Here is a 23,091-nt window from a genome sequence, read left to right on the forward strand (position 1 = left end):
ATAGTTCGATTTGAATCTATCAAAGTACGACCATCAAAAGTGACTATGTTTCATAACTAAATTTGTTAACCACCAGAAGTGGTACATACCTATGTCTACCAAAAATAGTAATTTAGGCTTTCTATAGTTACAATTGAAGATAAGCTAGAGAAATATTCTCTATATTACATGCATGCCTTGATTTGCTCCTGAAGTAGCATTATCTTAAAAGAGGTTCGAAGCATCACAATTTGATGTTATTATGCACGTTTAGATAATTATGTTCCATTCCCTGAAGGATGAGAACTTTGATAAATAATGATTAATTCCCAGAAGTGAATGTGACAATGTTAATAAAGCTTGTAAATATGAACACGCACTTAAGTATAAAGATATCACAATTCACCGACAGAAGAGGAATACGATTGATAGAATATATACTCAATATTTCGTATTTTAAATTTACTCATGAAGTAGTAAAACGATTAAAATTTTCTCCTCAAGCAGAAAAATATTATGAAACAGTGTCTTTCGGTGCTTAACAATTTATTTATTTTGTTCATTTGATTATAATTTTCTCTCATGATATCAGAAGTGTCTGACCAATATTTAGTAGTACAAAATTTATCAAAAGCTCTTGGAGCTAATTGGTTGTCTAGAAGACACATGACACAAGTAATGTCTGAATAATATTTGATTGTGGACAATAAGTTAAAGGCTCCCGAAGAGCTTATTTGTCATTATTGTGGTCAAAACATATGTTATGATAAACCCGAAGTTTACTAATACAAATGACTATCATACTGAGATTACAACTGATTGAAAGATTGAAAATCTTCCTGTTTCCACAATCACAAGGGGTAAATATGTATGTGAGAAGCTACCCACCTTATTCGTCAATTTGTACTACATCACGTGTCATAGTAAACCGGAAGTTTTTTACTGAGGCAAAAGTAGCTACAGTAAATCAGACATTTATCGATACAAAAGTAGCCACAGTAAATCAAAAGTTTACTGATACAAAAGTTTATGCCATAGTAAACCAGAAGTTTACTAAATGATAGCATATGTCATGATAAAATGAAAGTTTTTATTTGCCATCTAGTTTAAATATGATGAGCTAATTGAAAATTCTGATAAGCATATATTGAAGAACTAGAAGATTCTTCAAGAATTCTCTTGTGTTGCTTGTTCTCGTAATAAATTGATTATACCAACTAATGTTGGGGCTAAGACCCCTGATTCTAAAATATATAAAAGGTGAATATGGGCCCATTCACGTATCATGTAAACCACTTATATATGCATATATGAGATGGTTACATGTGTGATTATTGCCAACCTGCAGTTTAGAATTTGAAATTACTTTTCTCAAATAAGAGCATAATTTTCAGCTTATGAAATCAAGATAGTTCATCTTGATAAAGCTGATTTATATCCAAGCTGGTTTAACATTAAATATCTCTCATTAATGGCTAAACTATTGCTTATGAAACGAAAGCTTCATGTGTTGGTCTAAGGTTTTCTAAATTATATACAGCAATACTTGTATGCATCAGACCAACAATATATGATAAGTCCTCCCCACACAAATTGTTTAGGATCAGAAACCAAATATTTTTACTATCTAATAACTTTTGATGTGTGGTATATGATTAATTTCTCTACCACAAAGCACAAAGATAGATTTTCCAAAACAGATTTGGGATATATGTTAGTTTATCTAACATTAGGGGAATGGAATAAGCAGTTGAAAAATATGTTATATGAATCGAATTATCATTAGAGTGATCCTCATTCAGAAGATAATTCAAGTCAAATGCCAGAAGCATTTGTTGATCCAAAATAAAATATTATATTTCAGCTGCAAATGCTCCTATTAGAATTAAAGTCCCTGAAGGATAGAGTTTACTGTACGTATAAAGCGTGGTAGACCAATTGGTTGCAAAGGTAACAATCTTTTAAAAGGATAGGAGCAAATGATAAAAATGATCATAATAAGGAGGAAATAAGCTCTAGAAGAGCCCACGACATAACATTTCATAAAACTCTAGAAGAAGTTCAGGTACCTAAAAATAAAAAAAGTGATGAGATCTCAACAAGTTATGTCGCTTGCGAACTTATAACAACATGAAAGGTCGTGTTGCTTTCTAGAACCTCGTTTCCTTAAATAAGACTCCATGTATGTGCTTTTACTGTTTTATGACTTGTGGGGATGGGTAGTTCGGGTTTGGAAGGGGTAAGTTTGATTTTGGTCAACATTTGTTGTAAATGACCTCGGATCCGAGATTTGACGGTCCCAATAGGTTTGTATTATGATTTCGGACTTGGGCATATATTCGGATCGGGTTTTGGATGACCCGGGAGCGTTTCAGCGCTTAATATTGAAGGTTGGCACATTGAAGGTTTTTCAAGTTTTTTAAATTTGGTTTGGAGTAGGTTTTGGTGTTATCGAGGTCCTTTTGGGATTTCGAGCCTGATAATCGCTCCAGGTGTGGATTTGTGACTTGCCCGCAAAATTTGGCGTCATTCCGAGTTGGTTTGATAGGAATCGGATGCGCGAAAGTGTTTCTAGAAGTTTTTAGGGTATAGTAATTTAGTTCATGTGTTTTGGCATCTGATTCATACTTCTAGATGTTATATCGGTGTTTCGAGAGCGAGCAGGTCTGTATTATGTTGTTGGATATGTGAGTGTTGTTGGATGGGGTCCCGGGCCCCCCATATGTGGATCAAATTAGAAATCAGACTCGGAATTGACTTGGGGGACTGCCGGTGCACCGGTTTTGGTACGTCCGCACCTGCGAGATATTGGCGCAGGTGCGAGCTTTTAATCGCAGGAGCGGGTTTGGACGAGTGGTCAGTGGCCCTCAGAAATGGAGGAATTTTCGCAGAAGCGGCCTCACTTCTGCGATGGAAGGGCCGTAAGTGCGAGAAAGGGCTGCCCAGGCCTAGATCGCAGGTGCGACACAGCTTCCGCAAAAGCGAAGGCAGGTCGCCTGGGCTAGGACTGCACCTGCGATGGAATTTTCGTAGGTGCGACGCTGCAGATGCGCCCCAGGATCCGCAGAAGCGAAAATCCCTAGGGTGGTGTGATTTATTTAATGTCGGGACTTAGATAATTTTAGATCTTTTCTTTCATCTATTGGGCGCTTTTGGAGCTCTTTGAAAATGGGTTTTCACCTAGCACTTTGAGGTAAGTAATTTTTATATGAGATGAGTTTAAGACATGTATTTTTGGGTAGATTCTTAGCATATAAAGTGTAGAAATTGTGGGTTTAGTTGAAAACTTAGGTTTTGATAAAAATGGGATTTAACCACGAAAATAATTATGAAATTGGGTTAAAATTATATATTTGAGTTCGTGAGTGTAACGATCCGACCGGTCGTTTCGAGTATTACAACCCTGTCTCCCCATTTATTGCACAAATTATGCTTTTACGGTTATTATTTGACTTGTCGGGGTAATTAGTTCGTGTCCGGTGAGATTTTGGAAAGATTTGGAACACTTATTTACAAGGTTTAAAACTTAAGTTGAAAAGGTTGACGGGATATTGATTTATGTGTAACGATCCCAGAAAATATTTGGCAAGAAAATTAAGGTTTTGTGGTGCCGAGATAGATTAATTAGTTCAAAGGTTACGGACTTTTTGTTTTGAACAGTGTGCGAGGGAGTTAAAGGAAAATTGTTGGCAGAAAGATGCATTTATGCGGTCCACTTTGCGGCCGCAGAATCACTCTGCGGGCCGCATAATGGCCGCAGAATGGGCAGAAGCTGGGCAGGTATGGGTGCAAATCTGCGGTCGATTATGCGACCGTAGAACTATTTTGTGGTGCATTATGCGACCATAGAACAGGTCTGCGAGCCGCATAGTGACAACATACCTGGGCAGAAGACACCTAGTTCCGAGGGTCTATTTTTGCGAGCCATAGATGTATTATGCGGTCGCATATGCGACTGCAGATCTTGTCCCGGAGCTTCATTTTCTGGTTTTTATAACCCGACCATATTTTGATAAAGAGTCTTTGGGGCTCATTTTGAAAGCAAATATCTGATATTTTAGAGAGAAGTGAGAGTGTTCTAGATAGAGGAAAAAGCCCAAGTGCTTTGTTCATCAAGATCTTGTTCAAGCTTTGAAATCCAACAAGAAATATCACAAGATTTTCACCCAAGATGTAAGGTTCTAACCCTAGTTTTCAATTTTGAGTTTGGGTAAAGATGGGTGATTGGAAGTGATTCTTGGGTGTGAGAGTATTATTTATACATACACGTACCAATAAGTTTGGTGGAAAGATTGTTGAGTTCAAATGGGTAAAGAATGGGTTGAAAATGGTAGAAATCTTCAAAGACTTTAATTGAGGATTTGAGGGTCGAATTGATGTCGGAAATTGGTGAAATTTATATGATTGGATTCGTGGTTGGATGAGCGTTCATATTTTGTAACCTTTATCGGGTTCCGAGACGTGGGCCCCATAGGCAATATTTGAGTCCAATTTTGGATTTTATTGGAAAATTTATATTTTCATATGGAATTAATTCCTATAATTCGTATTGACTGAATCGAATTAATTGTGACAAGATTCGAGGCGTTCAGAGGCCGATTCGCGAGGCAAGGGCATAGCAGAATAAAGAATTTTATGGTTTGAGGTAAGTAACAGATCTAAATTTGGTAATGAGGGTATGGAGCCCTAGATTATGTGTTTTATGATCGGTTTTGAGGTGGCGCACATGATAGATGAAGGGCGTGTGGGCATACACCGTAGGAATAGTGACTTGGCCAAATTCCATGGAACTGTGTAGTTGAATAATCTGTTGTTATTTGTACATTATTCACTTAGTAGATAAATTGAACCACAAATCATGTTTAGATTATGTGTTGGTACTGTAGGGACCCACAGAGGTCGTGTACATGTTGAATTATCTGCTAAGTTGTTATTTTGTACTCAGTCATAGTTTACTTGTTTATTTTTCTCAGTCTCTATTGTTCATTATTGATGCATCATATCATTATTGTTTGGGCTGATTTTCATGACTATTGAGAGCCCGAAAGACTGGAGAGATTTATAACTGAGTGAGGCCGAGGGCCTGATTGTGAGATATTATACTAAAGCACGTGAGTTGTCTGTGCGAATTCATATATTATACTATAGAACGTGAGTTGTTCGTGTAGCACGTGAGTTGTCCATGCGGATCCATATATTATACTATAGAACGTGAGTTTTTCGTACAACACGTGAGTTGTCCGTGCGAATTATAGCGCTTGGGCTGAAGGAGCCCCTCCGGAGTCTTTACATACCCCCAGTGAGCGCAGGTACCTACTGAGTGCGAGTGCTGAGTGAATGGAATGGCTGAGTGACTGTGGTCCTGAGAGGATGCATTTGATTTCATTCTTATTGCACTACAATTGTCATATATCACTATGTTGGAAATTTCTGAGAGATATTATCTCATGTTTTATTTGAACTTGATATGAAGTTATTATTTAGGCCTTAATTGTTAAACATACAAGCATGCCTACTTTTTTATGTTGGAAATTACTATAATTGGACTTAGTTATGAAGCTCGTCAGTACTTTCAGTTCTTTATTTAGTATTGTTACTTGCTGAGTTGGTTGTACTCATACTACACCATGCACCTCATGTGCAGATCCAGGTACTTCTGGATATGGCGATTGCTAGTTCTTGGAGTTTTATCTGTTGGAGATTATCGAGGTAGCTACTTGGCGTCCGCAGACCTTGACTCTCTTTCCTTTCAGTTTTTGTATTGTTCTATATTTTCAGACAGTGTTATTAATAGCAGTTAGACTTTGTTATCATTTAGATGCTCATATACTCAGTAATATCGGGTTTTGGGAGTATTTGTATCGGTATTTGCGAGATTTTTGTGTTGTATTTAAATATTATATTTTCAAACTTAAATGAAATTGTGGTTTTATTGAGGTTGTCGGCTTACCTAGTATTCAGATAGGCGCCATCATGACAGGTTAGAATTTTGGGTCGTGACAAGTTAGTATCAGAGCCTAGGTTACATAGCTCTCGCGAGTCATGATCAGGTTTAGTGGAGTCTTGCGGATCAGTACAGAGATGTCTGTACTTATCTTCAAGAGGTTGCCGAACCCTTAGGAAAATTTCACTTTCTTGTATTCTATCGTGCGAATTTGTTGATTCCAGAAACTAAAATTATGTTATTATATTCTCTCACAAATGATGAGGAAACGTACTACCGGATCAGATGGTCAACCACCAGTGCCACCAGTTAGGGCCGCAAGAGGTCGGGGCCATGGTAGAGGTCGAGGTGTCGCTCGTACAACAGTTGGAGAAGCACCTGTAGCACCACTAGTTGCTCTATATTAGGAGCAGATTCCGGATGTAGTTGAGCCGGCGGGACCATCTCAGGCACCAGCTGTGCCCATTGCGATTCCAGGCCTATAGGAGGCTTTGGCTCAGATATTGACAGTTTGCACTAGCCTTGCTCAGGTGGTTTCGGCTCAAGCCGCACCATCCACTTTTCAGACCGGGGGAGGTACTCATACCCATGTTGCCCGTACTCCTGAGTAGGTACTGCAGGGACTTCAGATTCCTGGGGCACTACTAGCCCAGCCGGTTGCAGCTGCTTAGGCCCCGGTAGTCCCTGTTTTGGCAGATGATGGGCAAGGGAGACTTGAGAGATTTGGGAGGCTTCGACCTCTATCAGTTGGCGATGTTGAGTCAGAAGATGCTCATGGTTTTCTGGATAAGTGTCAGCGGTTGCTTCGGACAACGGGTATTCTAGAGACTAGTGGGGTCTCGTTCACTACTTTTTAATTTTCTGGGCTGCTTTCAGATGGTGGGAGGCTTATGAGATACGCAGGTTGGTCGGTGCAGTAGAACTTACATGGCAAGAGTTTTCTGTTCTCTTTCTCGAGAAGTTCGTGCCGCAGTCTCGTAGGGAGGAGCTGCACAGACAGTTTGAGCAGCTTCGGCAGGATGGCATGTCTGTGACCCAGTATGAGATGAGGTTTTTTGAGTTGGCTCGTCATGCAGTTTGGTTGGTTCACAGTGATAGGGAGAGGATTAGGAGGTTCATTGATGGCCTCATGTATCAGTTGCAGTTGCTTATGCCTAGGGATAGGGTATCTGGTGCCATTTTTGACGAGGTGGTCGACATTACTCGGCAGATAGAGGTGGTCCATAGCCAGGAGCGTGGTGAGAGGGAGGCCAAGAGGCCTCGAGGTTCGGGTAGTTTTGGTGGGATACCTTCTGGGGGATAGTCCTACCACAGTAGGGGTCGCCTTTATATGTCCGCTCAGACGAATCGTCCAGCTCATCGTGGTGCATTAGCTAGCCACGGTTCTTACAGTGCTAACTCATGCCAGTCTTCATTCAGTGCACTACCACCGTAGATTTCTCGCCATGCCTAGTCCGCTCAGGCTTCTACAGGTAATTCCTCGTGTTATCAGGAGCAACAGCTCCGTCATAGGAGAGATTGTTTCGAGTGCGGAGAATTTGGTCATTTCAAGAGAGATTATCCGAGACTGTTGAGTGGGGCTCCACAGTATAGTTCTCAGCCGACGGTACCAGCACCAACAGTTACACCACCTGCCCAACTAGCTCGAGGTGGGGCTCAGCCAGTTAGGGGTCACCCAAGAGGGGGAGGCCTAAGATGTAGTGATCACATGTATTGTCTCAGTGTCCCATAGGGAGGCTTCTATATTATTTGACCTGGTTCTACTTATTCGTATGTATCATCATACTTTACTCATTATATAGATATGCCATGTGAGTCCTTAGTTTCACCTATTTGTGTATCTACATCGGTGGGCGACACTACTATTATGGACCGTGTGTATCGGTCATGCGTGGTAACTATTGGGGGACTGGAGACTAGAGTTGATCTCTTATTGCTTAGTATGGTTAATTTCGATGTAATCTTGGGTATGTATTGGTTGTATCCATGTCATACTATTCTGGGTTGTCACGCAAAAACTGTGACGTTGGCGATGCCGGGGTTGCCGAAGGTCGAATGGAGAGGTTCTCTAGATTATGTTCCCCGCATGGTAATTTCTTATTTGAAGGCTCAACGTATGGTTGGGAAGGAGTGTTTTTCATATTTGGTTCGTGTGATAGATGTTGATGCCTATGCTCCTACTATTGATTCAGTACCGGTAGTGTGACACTTTTCGGATGTATTTCCTGTAGACCTGCCGGGTATGCCACCTGACAGGGATATTTATTTCGGTATTGACTTGGTGCTGGGCACTCAGCCCATTTCTATTCCTCCGTCTCGTATGGCACCAGCTGAATTGAAAGAATTGAAAGAGCAACTCCAGGAACTTCTTGATAAGGGGTTTATTAGGCATAGTCTGTCACCTTGGGTTGCACCGGTTCTGTTTGTGAAAAAGAAAGATAGTACTATGAGGATGTGCATCGACTACAAGAAGTTGAACAAAGTTAGATTCAAGAACAAATATCATTTGCCGCGTATTGATAATTTATTTGATCACCTTCAGGGAGCGAGAGTATTCTCCAAAATTGATTTGAGATCCGGGTATCATCAGTTGAAAATTCGGGATTCGGATATTCTAAAGACGGCATTCATGACTCGTTATGGTCACTATGAATTTCTCATGATGTCATTTGGGCTAAACAATGCCGAACAACATTTATGCACTTGATGAATAGTGTATTCCAGCCATATATTGATTCATTCATCGTAGTATTTATTGATGATATCCTGGTGTACTCACGTAACCAGAAGGAGCATGCACAACACTTAGGTAATAACCCTGAACCTGTAGGCAACACCAATACTTGGGTTGTAGTCAAAGCTATCTTTAGCTTCTATTGGTGGATAGTGCTGCCTCAAATCCTGATATATCTTCGCGCCACCTGGATGAATGTGTTACCCTGAACCTGTAGGCAACACCAACACTTAGGTGTATTACGGATGAAAACCATCTACATTAGGCACACATAGCCTGCTCTGCATCCGTAATACACCTAAGTGTTGGTGTTGCCTACAGGTTCAGGGTAACACATTCATCCAGGTGGCGCGAAGATATATCAGGATTTGAGGCAGCACTATCCACCAATAGAAGCTAAAGATAGCTTTGACTACAACCCAAGTATTGGTGTTGCCTACAGGTTCAGGGTTATTACCTAAGTGTTGTGCATGCTCCTTCTGGTTACGTGAGTACACCAGGATATCATCAATAAATACTACGATGAATGAATTAATATATGGCTGGAATACACTATTCATCAAGTGCATAAATGTTGTTCGGCGTTGTTTAGCCCAAATGACATCATGAGAAATTCATAGTGACCATAACGAGTCATGAATGCCGTCTTTAGAATATCCGAATCCCGAATTTTCAACTGATGATACCCGGATCTCAAATCAATTTTGGAGAATACTCTCGCTCCCTGAAGGTGATCAAATAAATTATCAATACGCGGCAAATGATATTTGTTCTTGAATGTAACTTTGTTCAACTTCTTGTAGTCGATGCACATCCTCATAGTACTATCTTTCTTTTTCACAAACAGAACCGGTGCAACCCAAGGTGACAGACTAGGCCTAATAAACCCCTTATCAAGAAGTTCCTGGAGTTGCTCTTTCAATTCTTTCAATTCAGCTGGTGCCATACGAGACGGAGGAATAGAAATGGGCTGAGTGCCCAGCACCAAGTCAATACCGAAATAAATATCCCTGTCAGGTGGCATACCCGGCAGGTCTACAGGAAATACATCCGAAAAGTGTCACACTACCGGTACTGAATCAATAGTAGGAGCATAGGCATCAACATCTATCACACGAACCAAATATGAAAAACACTCCTTCCCAACCATACGTTGAGCCTTCAAATAAGAAATTGCCATGCGGGGAACATAATCTAGAGAACCTCTCCATTCGACCTTCGGCAACCCCGGCATCGCCAACGTCACAGTTTTTGCGTGACAACCCATAATAGTATGACATGGAGACAACCAATACATACCCAAGATTACATCGAAATTAACCATACTAAGCAATAAGAGATCAACTCTAGTCTCCAGTCCCCCAATAGTTACCACGCATGACCGATACACACGGTCCACAATAATAGTATCGCCCACCGGCGTAGATACACAAACAGGTGAAACTAAGGACTCACATGGCATATCTAGATAATGAGTAAAGTATGATGATACATACGAATAAGTAGAACTAGGGTCAAATGATATAGAAGCCTCCCTATGGCACACTGAGACAATACATGTGATCACTACATCTGAGGCAACGACATCTAGATGTCAATTTAGCTAGGGATGACAATGGGGCGGTGCGGGTTTGAGCGTTAGCAGGGCGGTACGGGTTTGAGAGTTTGCGGTTGTGGGGCGGGGCGAGTTCAAATTTTAAAATAGAAAATCATGCGGGGCGGGGATTTAATTTTTTGAACTAAATGATCTCCACAACCCAAATTACATTGTCATCAATTCATGTGTCTAGATACAATAAATGATCTGGCTTTTCAAATTGTTAGAAGGGTTTTGAACGTAAACAAAACTAAAAAAAATTATTATATTCTTAATTGTTATGGAGTTTTAAAAATCTTTACTATTTTTTCATCTTTTTGTATTACTCCTTCTTATTTTTGTTTGCCGGTGGAATTCAATTTAAATTCATATGGAAAAAATTTCGTCTTTTATTTTTTGAATCACTTATAATTATTACCATATATAATAGCACTACTCCGTGCTATTTAATTGTTGAAAAAATCTGAAGCCATATATGGCTTGAGAGACAAATAAACAGCGACCCTTCTACGTTTGAAATATATGAATGGAAAATTTAGCTTGTAAAAAGCGATCTATTTTTCTTGTCACAATCATCTTTTAAAAGTAAAAGAGAGAATTTTAATTTTAAAATATTGTAGGGCGGCGCGGGTGAATGCGGGTGGAGTATGGGGCGGGTGAATGTGGGTTTAAATCCTATGCGGGGTGGGTTGAAATTGTGCGGGTTCAGACAGAACTCGCCCCGCCCCGCACCGCCTGTACAAACAACAATTTAGCAGATAGTTCAACATGTACACTACCTTTATGGGTCCCTAAATTGCCAACACATAATCTAAACATGATTTGTGGTTCAATTTCTCTACTACATGGAGAATGTACAAATAACAACAGATTATTCAACTACACAATTCCATGGAATTTAGCCAAGTCACAATTCCTACGGTGCATGCCCACACGCCCGTCACTTAGCATGTGCGCCACCTCAAAACCAATCATATAACATATAATCTAGGTCTTTATACCCTCGTAACAAAATTTAGAACTATTACTTACCTCAAACCGTAAAATTCTGTATTCTACTATGCCTTTGCCTCGCAAATCGGCATCTGAACGCCTCGAATCTAGTCACAATTAATTCGATTCAGTCAATACAAATTATAAGAATTAATTCCATATGAAAATATAAATTTTCCAACAAAATCCGAAATTGCACTCAAACATTGCCCGTGGGGACCACGTCTCGGAACCCGACAAAAGTTACAAAATATGAATGCTCATCCAACCACGAGTCCAACCATACAAATTTCACCAATTTCCAACATCAACTCGACCCTCAAATCCTCAATTAAAGTTTTTGAAGATTTCTATCATTTTTAACCCATTCTTTACCCATTTGAACTCAACAATCTTTCCACCAACCTTATTGGTACGTGTATGAATGAATAATACTCTCACACCCAAGAATCATACTCCCAATCACCCATCTTTATCCAAACTCGAAATTAAAGACTAGGGTTAGAACCTTACCTCTTGGGTGAAGATCTAGTGATATTTCTTGTTGGATTTCAAAGCTTGAACAAGATCTTGATGAACAAAGCACTTGGGTTTTTTCCTATCTCTAGAACACTCTCACTTCTTTCTAAAATATCATATTTTTGCCTTCAAAATGAGCCCCAAAGGCTATTTATCAAAATAGGGTCGGGTTATAAAAACTAGAAAATAAAGCTCCGGGGCAGGATCTGCGGTCGCATATGCATCTGCGGCCCGCAAAAATAGACCCTCGGAACTAAGCGTCTTCTGCCCAGGTATGCGGTCACTATGCGGCCCGCAGACCTGTTCTGCGGTTGCATAATGCACCGCAAAAATAGGTCTACGGTCGCATAATCGACCGCAGATTTGCACCCACACCTGCCCAGCTAAACCCGTTCGACGATGAACATTTGTTTAAGAGGGGGAATGTAACTCCCCGATCGATCATTTTGAGTATTACAACCCCGTCTCCCCATTTACTGCTCAAATTATGCTTTTACGGTCATTATTTGACTTGTCGGAGCAATTGGTTCGGGTCCGGTGAGGTTTTGGAATGATTTGAAAAACTTAGTTCCAAGGTTTAGAACTTAAGCTGAAAAGGTTGACGAGATATTGATTTATGTGTAACGACCCCAGAAAACTTTTGGTAAGGAAATTAAGGTTTTGTGGTGCCGAGGTAGATTAATTAATTCAAAGGTTACGGACTTTTTGGGTTGAACAGTGTGTGGGGGAGTTAAATAAAAATTGTTGGCAGAAATATGCATTTATGCGGTCCACTTTGCGGCCGCAGAATCACTATGCGGGCCGCATAATGGCCGCAGAATTGGCAGAAGCTGGGCAGGTGTGGGCGCAAATCTGCGGTCGATTATGCGACCGTAGACCTGTTTTGAGTACAATTTCGGATTTTGTTGGAAAATTTATATTTTTATATGGAATTAATTCCTATAATTTGTATTGACTGAATCGAATTAATTGTGACTAGATTCGAGGCGTTCAGATGCCGATTCACGAGGCAAGGGCATAGCAGAATACAGAATTTTACGGTTTGAGGTAAGTAACAGTTCTAAATTTTGTTATGAGGGTATGGAGCCCTAGATTATGTGTTATATGATTGGTTTTGAGGTGGCGCACATGCTAAGTGACGGGCGTGTGGGTATGCACCATAGGAATTGTGAATTGGCCAAATTTCATGAAATTGTGTAGTTGAATAATCTGTTATTATTTGTACATTCTCCATGTAGTAGAGAAATTGAACCACAAATCATGTTTAGATTATGTGTTGGCACTGTAGGGACCCACAAAGGTCGTGTACATGTTGAATTATCTGCTAAATTTAGGAATGACAGGCGGTGCGGGGCGGGGCGGGTTCTGTCTGAACCCGCACAATTTTAACCCACCCCGCATAGGATTTAAACCCACATTCACCCGCCCCATACTCCACCCGCATTCACCTGTGCCGCCCTGCAATATTTTAAAAATAAAATTCTCTCTTTTCCTTTTAAAAGATGATTGTGGCAAGAAAAATAGATCGTTTTTTACAAGCTAAATTTTCCATTCATATATTTCAAACGTAGAAGGGTCGTTGTTTATTTGTCTCTCAAGCCATATATGGCTTCAGATTTTTTCAACAATTAAATAGCACGAAGTAGTGCTATTATATATGGTAATAATTATAAGTGATTCAAAAAATAAAAGACGAAATTTTTTCCATATGAATTTAAATTGAATTCCACCGGCAAACAAAAATAAGAAGGAGTAATACAAAAAGATGAAAAAATAGTAAAGATTTTTAAAACTCCATAACAATTAAGAATATAATAATTTTTTTTAGTTTTGTTTACGTTCAAAACCCTTCTAACAATTTGAAAAGCCAGATCATTTATTGTATCTAGACACATGAATTGATGACAATGTATTTTGGGTTGTGGAGATCATTTAGTTCAAAAAATTAAATCCCCGTCCCGCATGATTTTTCTATTTTAAAATTTGAACTCACCCCGCCCCACAACCGCAAACTCTCAAACCCGCACCGCCCTACTAACGCTCAAACCCACACCGTCCCATTGCCATCCCTAGCTAAATTGTTGTTTTGTACTCGGTCACAGTTTACTCAGTCACAGTTTACAGTTTACTTGGTTGTACTCATACTACACCCTACACCTCGTGTGCAGATCCAGATACTTCTCGGACACAGCGGTTGCTAGTTCTCGGAGTTTTATCTGTTGGAGATTATCGAGGTAGCTGCTTGGCGTCCGTAGACCTTGACTCTCTTTCCTTTTAGCTTTTGTACTGTTCTATATTTTCAGATATTATTTTTTTAGCAGTCAGACTTTGTTATCATTTAGATGCTCATATACTCAGTGACACCGGTTTTTGGGAGTGTTTGTATCGGTATTTGTGAGATTTTTGTGTTGTATTTAAATACTATGTTTTCGAACTTAAAATAAAATTGTGGTTTTATTGAGGTTCTCGGCTTGCCTAGTATTCAGATAGGCACCATCACGACAGGTTAGGATTTTGGGTCGTGACAGTGAGGTTATGGGTAACAATTATCTTTGAAAAATTACGGAATCCGGGCATGTGGGCCAGGGGTGAATTTTAGGAATCTTCCAATTTGGGTTGGGTAATTACTCTAATAGCTAAATTATTAACTTTTGAGTGTACATTGATTAATTTATATAACATTTGGCTAGCTTCGGATTGCTCGACACCAAATTGAGGCCTTAGGGTGATTTTGATAGCCGGAAAGTGAGCTTTGAGATGAGGTAAGTCTCTTGCCTAACCTTGCAAGAGGAAATTTACCCCATAGGTATTCAAAATTATTAGGTGCTTTAAATTACTATTTACTTCTAATTGTGGGGGCTACGCACACACGAGGTGATGAGAGTCCGTGTAGTTTTAGGACCCAAACCATGAAATACTTGTATTGTTTGCACTCTACTTGTTAATTTAAGTACCTAAATTATATTGAAACTTGATAAAGGATTCGTAAAGGCCGAATTTCACTTACTTTGAGTTTTGGCGGGTTACTTGACCGTTAATAGAAATTGTGCTTCCTTGTGTATTAGGCTTGTAATATCTTTTAAATCGGATGTTCATAGAGTATTCTCTCTTCTTGTGGAGCGGGCCGAACGCCTCAACAGTACAATAGATGCATCTATGGTTTGTGCCTCTCGACCCTCGACAATGTACACATTATTCTGGATCGGGTCATACGCCCTCGGCATAAATCGTGCGTGTTAAATGCTTGGAGCCCGAACACACTTAATATTATTTTCATGAATTGAGAGGTTCTAATTATTTAATTGCATGAGATTTACTTAGAATTAGTATGTGTTAGTGGAAGACTTTTGGAATGTACTATTAGCTAAAGAATCATTTAATCAATGTTGCTATTGTGTTAATATTATTATCCACATTTTATATGCTTATTTAGCATTCCTATATTTCATTGTTAGCCCATAGTAAGTGTCGATGTCGACCCCTCGTTACTACTTCTTCGAGGTTAGACTGGATACTTACTGGGTACATGTTGTTTATGTACTCACGCTACACTTCTGCACTAATCGTGCAGGATCTGAGGTAGGTGCATCTGGCATTCATTCCGGCGCGCACCCCAGATAACCCGAGGCTTAGTGTTAAGTTGCTTTCTGAGTCCGTCCTGCAGCACCCGAAGTCTTTTTTTTGTATTTTATTTTTCTGTCTACTCTATTTCAAACAGTAGCTTAGTGTTTTGTATATTCTACTAGTTTGTCATACACTTGTGACACCAGATCTTGGAACACATGCTCATAGACTATGGTTTTTGAGCATTTATCTCACTGCATTTGCTCTTACATTGGTTGTCGTCTTATTTTATTAAATTTTCTACTCCTTATTTTCTTAATAAATGAAATTCAACTACTTTGGATTCTTTTAAAAAAGAAACAATTACATGGTTAGATCACTGTTAGCTTGCCTGGCGGCGACGTTGGGCGTTATCACGACCTATAAGAGAAATTGGGTAGTGACAGAACTGATACAAAATGATCTTCGACGATGTATTTAATACAATATAGTGCACGATATTGTAAAAGACTGTGAGGATCGGGCATGTAGTCCAGACACATAAAGATGTCATGCCATTTAAATGCAAGTCATAACCTATATGACTCATTTGATTAAATTTATATGAAAATCCCTGAAGGATTTAAAATGCTTAAAGTATATAATTCAAAGTCTCGAGAAATGTACTCGATCAAATTACAAAGATCTTTGTACGGTTTAAATCAATCTGGGTGCATGTGATATAATCGCTTCAGTAAATATTTGCTGAAACAAGGATACATAAAAGATGTTATTTGTCCATGTACTTTTATAAAGAAAATGTCAACAGAATTTGTTATACTTGATGTTTATGTTGATGACATAAATCTTGTTGGAACTCCAGAAGAGCTCCAAAAGGCAATTGAATGTCTTAAAAAAGAATTTGAGATGAAAGATCTTGGAAAAATAAAATTTTGACTTGGTCTGCAAATTGAATATTTAATAGACGAGATCTTTATCCATCAATCTGCATATACAAAAAGTGTCTTTAAACGCTTTTACATGGACAAAGCGCACCCATTAAGTAGGCCAATGGGTGTTCGATCACTTGAAGTGAATAAGGATTTGTTCCGACCTCCAGAAGAGGATGAGGAACTCTTTGGTCTTGAAATATTCTATCTCAGTGCAGTTGGTGCACTTATGTATCTTGCTAATGCTAACAAAGGTGGTGCAGATCGTATTGGTTATGAAGATACATGTTATTTATATGATCCCCATAAAACTTGATCTCAAACCGGGTATGTGTTTACATGTGGAGGCACTGTTATATCATGGTGCTCCACAAAGCAATCAATTGTTGCTACTTCTTCAAATCATGCTGAGATAATAACTATTCATGAAGCAAGTACGGAATGCGTATGGTTGAGATCAATAATTCATTTTATTCGAAAAAACTGTGGGTTGGAATGTGATAAAAAACACAATATTATACGAAGACAATATTTCATGCATAGCCCAATTAAATTAAAGAGAGGATTCATAAAAGGAGATAGAACAAAACATACTTTACCAAAGTTATTCTTCACATATGATCTCTAGAAGAATGGTAATATCAATGTGCAGCAAATCCGTTCAAGTGACAATCCATTAGATTTATTCACTAAATCTTTACCAACTTCAACTTTTGAGAAGATAATATACAAGATTGAAATGCAGAGACTCAAATATTTGAAACAAAGTTTTCATCAGGGGGAGTAAAATACGCGTTGTACTCTTTTTTCCTTACTAAGTTTTCCCCCACAGAGTTTCATTATAAGGTTTTTAATTAGGCAGCTAGCAATGCGTATTACTAAATATGTGTACTCTTTTTCCTTCACTAGAATGTTTTCCCATAAGGTTTTTCCTAGTAAGGTTTTAATGAGGCATATTATCTTTTAATGAACATCCAAGGGGGAGTGTTATGAAAATATTATATTGTGGATGTTCATTTATTATTCCGCTATAGATAATCTTCCTGAAGAAGATTATCCGTTAAGTACTATATTGAAGTTTATCTACAAGCAGCTGATGCAGGCAGGTTGCAAGCAACTCAATGAAATGATTTGCATCAACTTCTTATTAAACAGGCAGGTTGCGAGCAACTCATGCAGACATCTTACAAGCAGCTCAAGAAAAGCCTCGCAACTGCTTCATTTCTTCTATAAATATATGAGTTTTCAGTTCATTATGTATATCAGTTTGAAGTTGAAATAAAATATCAATCTCCCTCTATACTTGTTTTCAGTTTATTTACTTTTTAGTCTTTAATTTATAACAATTTGTTCCTTTTAGTGTAAACGAATCATGAGCTTTTTCTTGTGGGGGAGATATTCTATTATTGTAAATTCAGGGGAGCAAAACGAGGATAGATGAAACATTGTGGTCGTTTCTTTCAATTACGGAAAACCAAATAACAATTGACAAAAATCTGGAGGCAATCTCAATTACAGTATAAAACATAGGAGGAGCTAATCTGTAAAGTCCCTTTATGCGGCCGGAACTTGGTTGCCCTCCCTTTCGGAAGAAGACACCGTCGCCGCCTTTCATCCGTTTCTACAATTAGTAAGCCTTCCAATTCCCTTATTTTCTCGAATATAAGTTGTGTTTCCACTAGAATCGGTGTATTGGTCTTGTTTGGGTGAATTAAGGGTTAGGGTTTTATCTTTAGAGGAGAATTGGGGATTTATATGGCTGCCGGAAGACATGGTGGATATAGAGACGACGAATTTAGGGGCCAGGGTTTGGAATTTGAGGTTTCAAGGAGGGAAGTTGGTTACTCAAAGAGAAATTATGATGGATTTCGTAACGGCGATAGCGGGGTTAGGTTAAGACGAATGAATTTAAAAGAAAGAGAGATGATGAGTAATTCAGGTAGAAGTGACCGTGAGCCCGGGGAATTATCATCGTCCAGCGAGAGTGTTTCTGATGACCAGGCCAGCAATTCGGACAATGGAGACCAGCTACCTGTACAGAGCAAAATAAGAAAATTTTCACCCGTTATTTGGGATAATAAAGATGCTAAGAAAGTGAATAGAATGTCAAATATTAGTACAATTTCACTGGTAGCTGCTAAGGTGCAGAACTATTCTATGACTAATAATAATACAGAGCAGTCCCAGCTTAGGGTGAAGGCTATACCTGTTTCCCACCAAGTTACTTCTGAATTTCCTGACCACATATCTTTGACGCCTCCTGTTGAGGTGCGATCGAGCAATGAACAAGAAGCGAAAATACTTGAACATGATGAATATGTGCATATACGAGCGTCTCGATGGGTGACTGATGTTGATGATTTCCCAGTTGACGACAATAAAATTCCTCGATTAAAGAGTAGGAAACTAGGGTCATGGTTGACTGAAACAGGTGGGCGTAGGAAATCACTGACCCCTGAACTTGGGAACCCCAAGAAAAATAGGGCGCAGTCCTCAGAATCTGATGATCATATTAGGTCTTCTAGTAGAGATAGTTACCAGGAAAATAATTTAGACAAGAATGACTCCATGGATGTGGATAAGGACCGTAATTATGATGATACTAGTGTTAGCCAATCAGATACAGAATACGAACACGAGCATGATTCTTGTGGTGTACTAGAAGCTTCGTTCCCTCCTCAAAGGAGTGTAAACATGCTTCAGGGGTGTAGAAGCGTGGATGAATACGAGAGGCTTAACAAGATAGATGAAGGTACATATGGAGTTGTTTACAGAGCTAGAGATAAGAAGACAGGAGAAATTGTTGCTCTAAAGAAGGTTAAAATGGAAAAGGAACGAGAAGGGTTTCCTTTGACATCTCTAAGGGAGATAAACATTCTCCTCTCTTTCTACCATCCCGCAGTTGTAGATGTTAAAGAAGTAGTTGTAGGGAGCAAACTTGACAACATTTTCATGGTGATGGAATACATGGAGCATGACCTGAAGGCGTTAATGGAGACAATGAAACAACGATTTACCCAAAGTGAAGTCAAATGCCTTATGCTCCAGCTTTTGGAGGGTGTCAAGTATCTTCATGATAACTGGGTGCTTCACCGAGATCTGAAGACTTCAAATTTACTTTTAAATAACCAAGGTGAGTTGAAGATTTGTGACTTTGGATTGGCTCGTCAATATGGGAGCCCCCTGAAAACGTATACTCAATTGGTGGTTACTTTGTGGTACAGGTGAGTTTCAGTTCAATGCTTTTACTTGTTTTGATTTTAATTTATTCGATTTTTTTTTAAGTACATGGACATATTATTGTTGAGTTGTGTATGTTGCCAAAAAAGATTTCTGTTAAATTCTTTCTCTATCTGATCTTTTGGTGACAAGGATTGAAAAATTAATATTCTTACAGGGCACCTGAACTTCTTTTGGGAGCGAAACAATATTCCACTGCTATTGACATGTGGTCATTGGGTTGTATCATGGCTGAATTGCTGAGGAAAGAACCGCTTTTCAATGGGAAATCAGAAGTTGATCAACTTAACAAGGTCTCTCTTCCAGCTGCTTTATTTTGTAGTTAGTGGAGAGTTACTTACAGCTTCGGCGATGTAATTTCTAACATCATTAATGTATTTGTGGGTTTTTCCCTTTCCAGATTTTCAGAATCCTTGGCACCCCAAATGAGACGATATGGCCGGGATTTTCCAAACTCCCTGGGGTGAAAGTCAACTTTGTAAAGCATAAGTAAGTATTATTTTCTTCTGTATTTTATCCCTACAATAGACAACTGGAGATTCATGTCTTTATTTTGCTACTGTTTTCCCAGGCTTCCAGCTTTGAGTGATTCTGGTCTGGCTGTCCGGCTTGGCTACGATTTCAGTTTGACAGCAAATATTCCCATGTTTCTGTTAACCCATGATTATTCGTTTCAGGTATAACTTGCTAAGAAAGGAATTTCCGGCCACATCCTTCATGGAACCTGGACTATCTGATGCTGGTTTTGACCTGTTGAACAAGCTACTCACTTATGATCCGGATCAGGTACTGATAACCAAACATATGTGAACTTGTAAGTTTGCTCTAAGCTAATCTTTCCTTCTCAAAAGCTTATTGTTTGTAGTGACAAACTGCAGAGGATAACTGCTGAAGCTGCGTTGAACCATGAGTGGTTTCGTGAAGTTCCTCTTCCCAAGTCCAAAGAATTCATGCCTACCTTCCCTGCACAGCATGCGCAAGACAGGTGTTAATCCCGTGAACTTCAATTGTCAGTCATACTTGATTAGGAAAAAGTTGTCTATTATCAAATATTTGAGAATTTGTTAATCTCTTAAGGTGATCTTATCCCTACCTTATTCTGCTTTTAGGCGTACGCGAAGAGTAGTGAAGAGTCCAGATCCGCTAGAGGAGCAGCGAAGAAAGGAATTGCAGCAGGGGGAGTTGGGGACTGGTGGCTTGTTTTGCTAAGATAATTGAATAGCATGCAGTAACTGTTGGTGTTTTGTCTAATACTCAGGGTCGATGTGGTTAAGGTTAGAGAGCCATGCGTTGAAAGGAAGATGCAAAACTTGTTTTGACGATCACTTGTGTTGTTCTTTTAGCAGGGCACTTTTGACAGTATATCGCGGAAAAAATGCTTTGACTATTGTACATGTCTCAGATTTTGTTGCAGGTTGACTATCACTGGGCGCTGGAACCTTATCATGTAACTGCTTGCATGGCTGGGTGGCGTAGTCAGTTTATCTATTAAGGAACTGTTTCCAAGGAAACTCGTGTATGTAACATATTTCGATTAAACAATTTTCTCGCAATTGATTTGGATACCTGAGTATTTTGGATTATATCGTATATTTAGCTACATATGTTTTGATCTTTATATTCTGTTTGCAAGAGACGGTGGTGTAAAGAAGAAGGCACTACATAGCTTTTTCATTGACGAAGAATTTCACAGAAAAGTATTGCTCATTTAAAGGTAACTATTAGATCTGTATATCCTTAATATAAAACAGAACAGCAAAAATTGGATCTGAATACATGGATAGTGATAGAAGATGTCATATATGATCACTTATCTCCTGGCCCTTCAGTGATGTTTACTTCTCATGCGTTCTTTTGGTTCTTTTTACTTGCATTCTTTGGTGAAGTTGCACAACCACTGTCTGCAACGAATTCGATATGATGCATGCAAAAATTGTCTTTTTAGAGGCCATGTACCCTTAGCATCTCAGACGACATAATAATGGCAGAATGGGTAGATATGAGAAGTCAAAATTCTGTGCGGGTCTTGATAAATTTCACTGTCGAATGTGATGACAATCGTGGTGAAGTTTCTTAAAATTAAAAGATATTGATGTTGGTGACTTGGGATGCTTAAGTATCCAAATCTGATGGTGATTTTGTGGTGTAGAGAAGCTTCTGTTGCAATGATTTCCTTCTTGTAGGGACTGCTACTGTTATCGCTATTTTTCTACACCAGATCGTGAAAATGTAAATGGCGATAAAAAAACATACTTTCAGTAGCTGTTAACCTACACTATTTAGGTTGATTAGTCATCCGTTAACTCGTTCCTGGATCCCTTTTGTGTGTTCAGTTCGCAATTTTTCTTGAACTTTGTTTTTTATTTAGTGCCCTTGAAAGTATGGCAGCTATCTAATTATCCGTCTTGGCTGGTTGCCAGATAACCAATTTAGTCATCTACTTTTTCTTGTTTCTCTTTTATTTTAAAAAAATGGTGTCTACAAGATTTTCAATTTACAGTAAAATTAAAAATGGAAATGTCAGTGCTGTGCCAAGGCAAGCAGGTTGAGGGAGCCTAGCTACGACCTGGCATATGTAAAACTTCAAATTTATTTTCCGTTCAGATTCTCATTTTATCTGCAAGTGCAGTAAAGGTACTTTACTTACCTCGTGTAAGAGTCGTGTAATGCATGTTTTGATATCCTTTGCATCCTTTAAGGAGGTGTTCTGTTTTGTGCATAAGGTAGAATTTTGTGCAGGCAGACTAATTAATTTGTGGATATTTTTCCTTACTGGATTGTATCAGAGAATGCAAATCATGGTTTATCCGCTTTATTAAATATTTTTCTTTTTTGATTTAGCTAAAGAAAATGTTATTGGAATGTATGACTACTAGTTTTATTCTTATATCTGAACACCAGCTGATTAGTTAAACCTTTTATTTCTATGGCATAGGCATACATAGAAACGGAATGTAAAGACTACAAATCAAACGTGTTGCAGTATATGAATTGGTTAATTGAATGTTCCAGTGCTATTTGAATAGTCGCACTTCGAATTCTACCTGTTTAGAGAAAGCGTCATGACTCAAAAATGATGATTTGTTTTTCTTAAGGTAGGATACCTAGGGGCTAATATATTAATAAATCTCAAATAATAGAATTCAAGATTATTTGACCTGGCCATCTCTTCAAAACTCTAATGAGCAGGTTTACATTTACTTTCCTCTCGATGGCAGCTCATCAAAGCATTGAATTAGAACAACTCCGGCACTGTCCAATACCAAACTAGTACTCCCGTGTCCACAATAGGCGACTTTTTAGCATTTGGTACACTTGTTAAAAAATACTAACTCCTAGAAAAAAATAAGTGTTTTGACTAAATTATTCTTAATTAAAATTTGCATAATGGTTGGGATATGTAAATTGGGGCAAACTTGAAAAGCTGATAATGTAAAAAAAAAAAAAACTTATTTTGAACCAAAATAATAAGGCCAAAATGTCATGGACGGGAGGAAATAATATAATAAGCAACCGCAAATTGTGATGAATAGGAACATGGAAATTTTGTCGAAATCTAATCTTGAGTATCATCAACCATAATAGCAATTTT

At 38.7% G+C, this 23,091-nt stretch overlaps 1 protein-coding gene across 7 annotated transcripts; it reads left to right on the forward strand.

Annotated features, from left to right (window-relative positions):
- The first annotated feature begins 17,769 nt into the window (after window positions 1–17,769).
- Window positions 17,770–21,082, forward strand: LOC107826481 (cyclin-dependent kinase G-2). Of its 7 annotated transcripts, XR_012697964.1 has the most exons (8): window positions 17,770–19,483; window positions 19,657–19,792; window positions 19,900–19,988; window positions 20,071–20,093; window positions 20,177–20,285; window positions 20,378–20,484; window positions 20,609–20,773; window positions 20,902–21,082. XR_012697964.1 is itself a non-coding variant. In XM_016653468.2 (6 exons), the coding sequence occupies exons 1-6, from the start codon at window positions 18,015–18,017 to the stop codon at window positions 20,706–20,708; spliced, it is 2,010 nt and encodes a 669-aa protein (XP_016508954.1). In that variant the 5' UTR covers window positions 17,770–18,014; the 3' UTR covers window positions 20,709–21,082. The 7 variants fall into 7 exon arrangements, 1 of the variants encoding a protein (XP_016508954.1); XR_001657287.2 differs by having other exon boundaries at window positions 20,365–20,484; window positions 20,609–21,082; XR_012697963.1 differs by having other exon boundaries at window positions 20,609–21,082.
- The last annotated feature ends 2,009 nt before the right edge of the window (window positions 21,083–23,091 follow it).

This window comes from Nicotiana tabacum, chromosome 13, assembly GCF_000715075.1.
Source record: "Nicotiana tabacum cultivar K326 chromosome 13, ASM71507v2, whole genome shotgun sequence".
Taxonomy (NCBI): domain Eukaryota; kingdom Viridiplantae; phylum Streptophyta; class Magnoliopsida; order Solanales; family Solanaceae; genus Nicotiana; species Nicotiana tabacum.

Bases quoted from the DNA above. Each gene is read 5' to 3' on its own strand.
- LOC107826481 (XM_016653468.2), top strand. From the start codon at position 18,015: ATGGCTGCCGGAAGACATGGTGGATATAGAGACGACGAATTTAGGGGC. The intron at 19,484-19,656 runs GTGAGTTTCAGT...ATATTCTTACAG, and splicing joins GTGGTTACTTTGTGGTACAG to GGCACCTGAACTTCTTTTGG. The intron at 20,485-20,608 runs GTGTTAATCCCG...TTCTGCTTTTAG, and splicing joins GCACAGCATGCGCAAGACAG to GCGTACGCGAAGAGTAGTGA.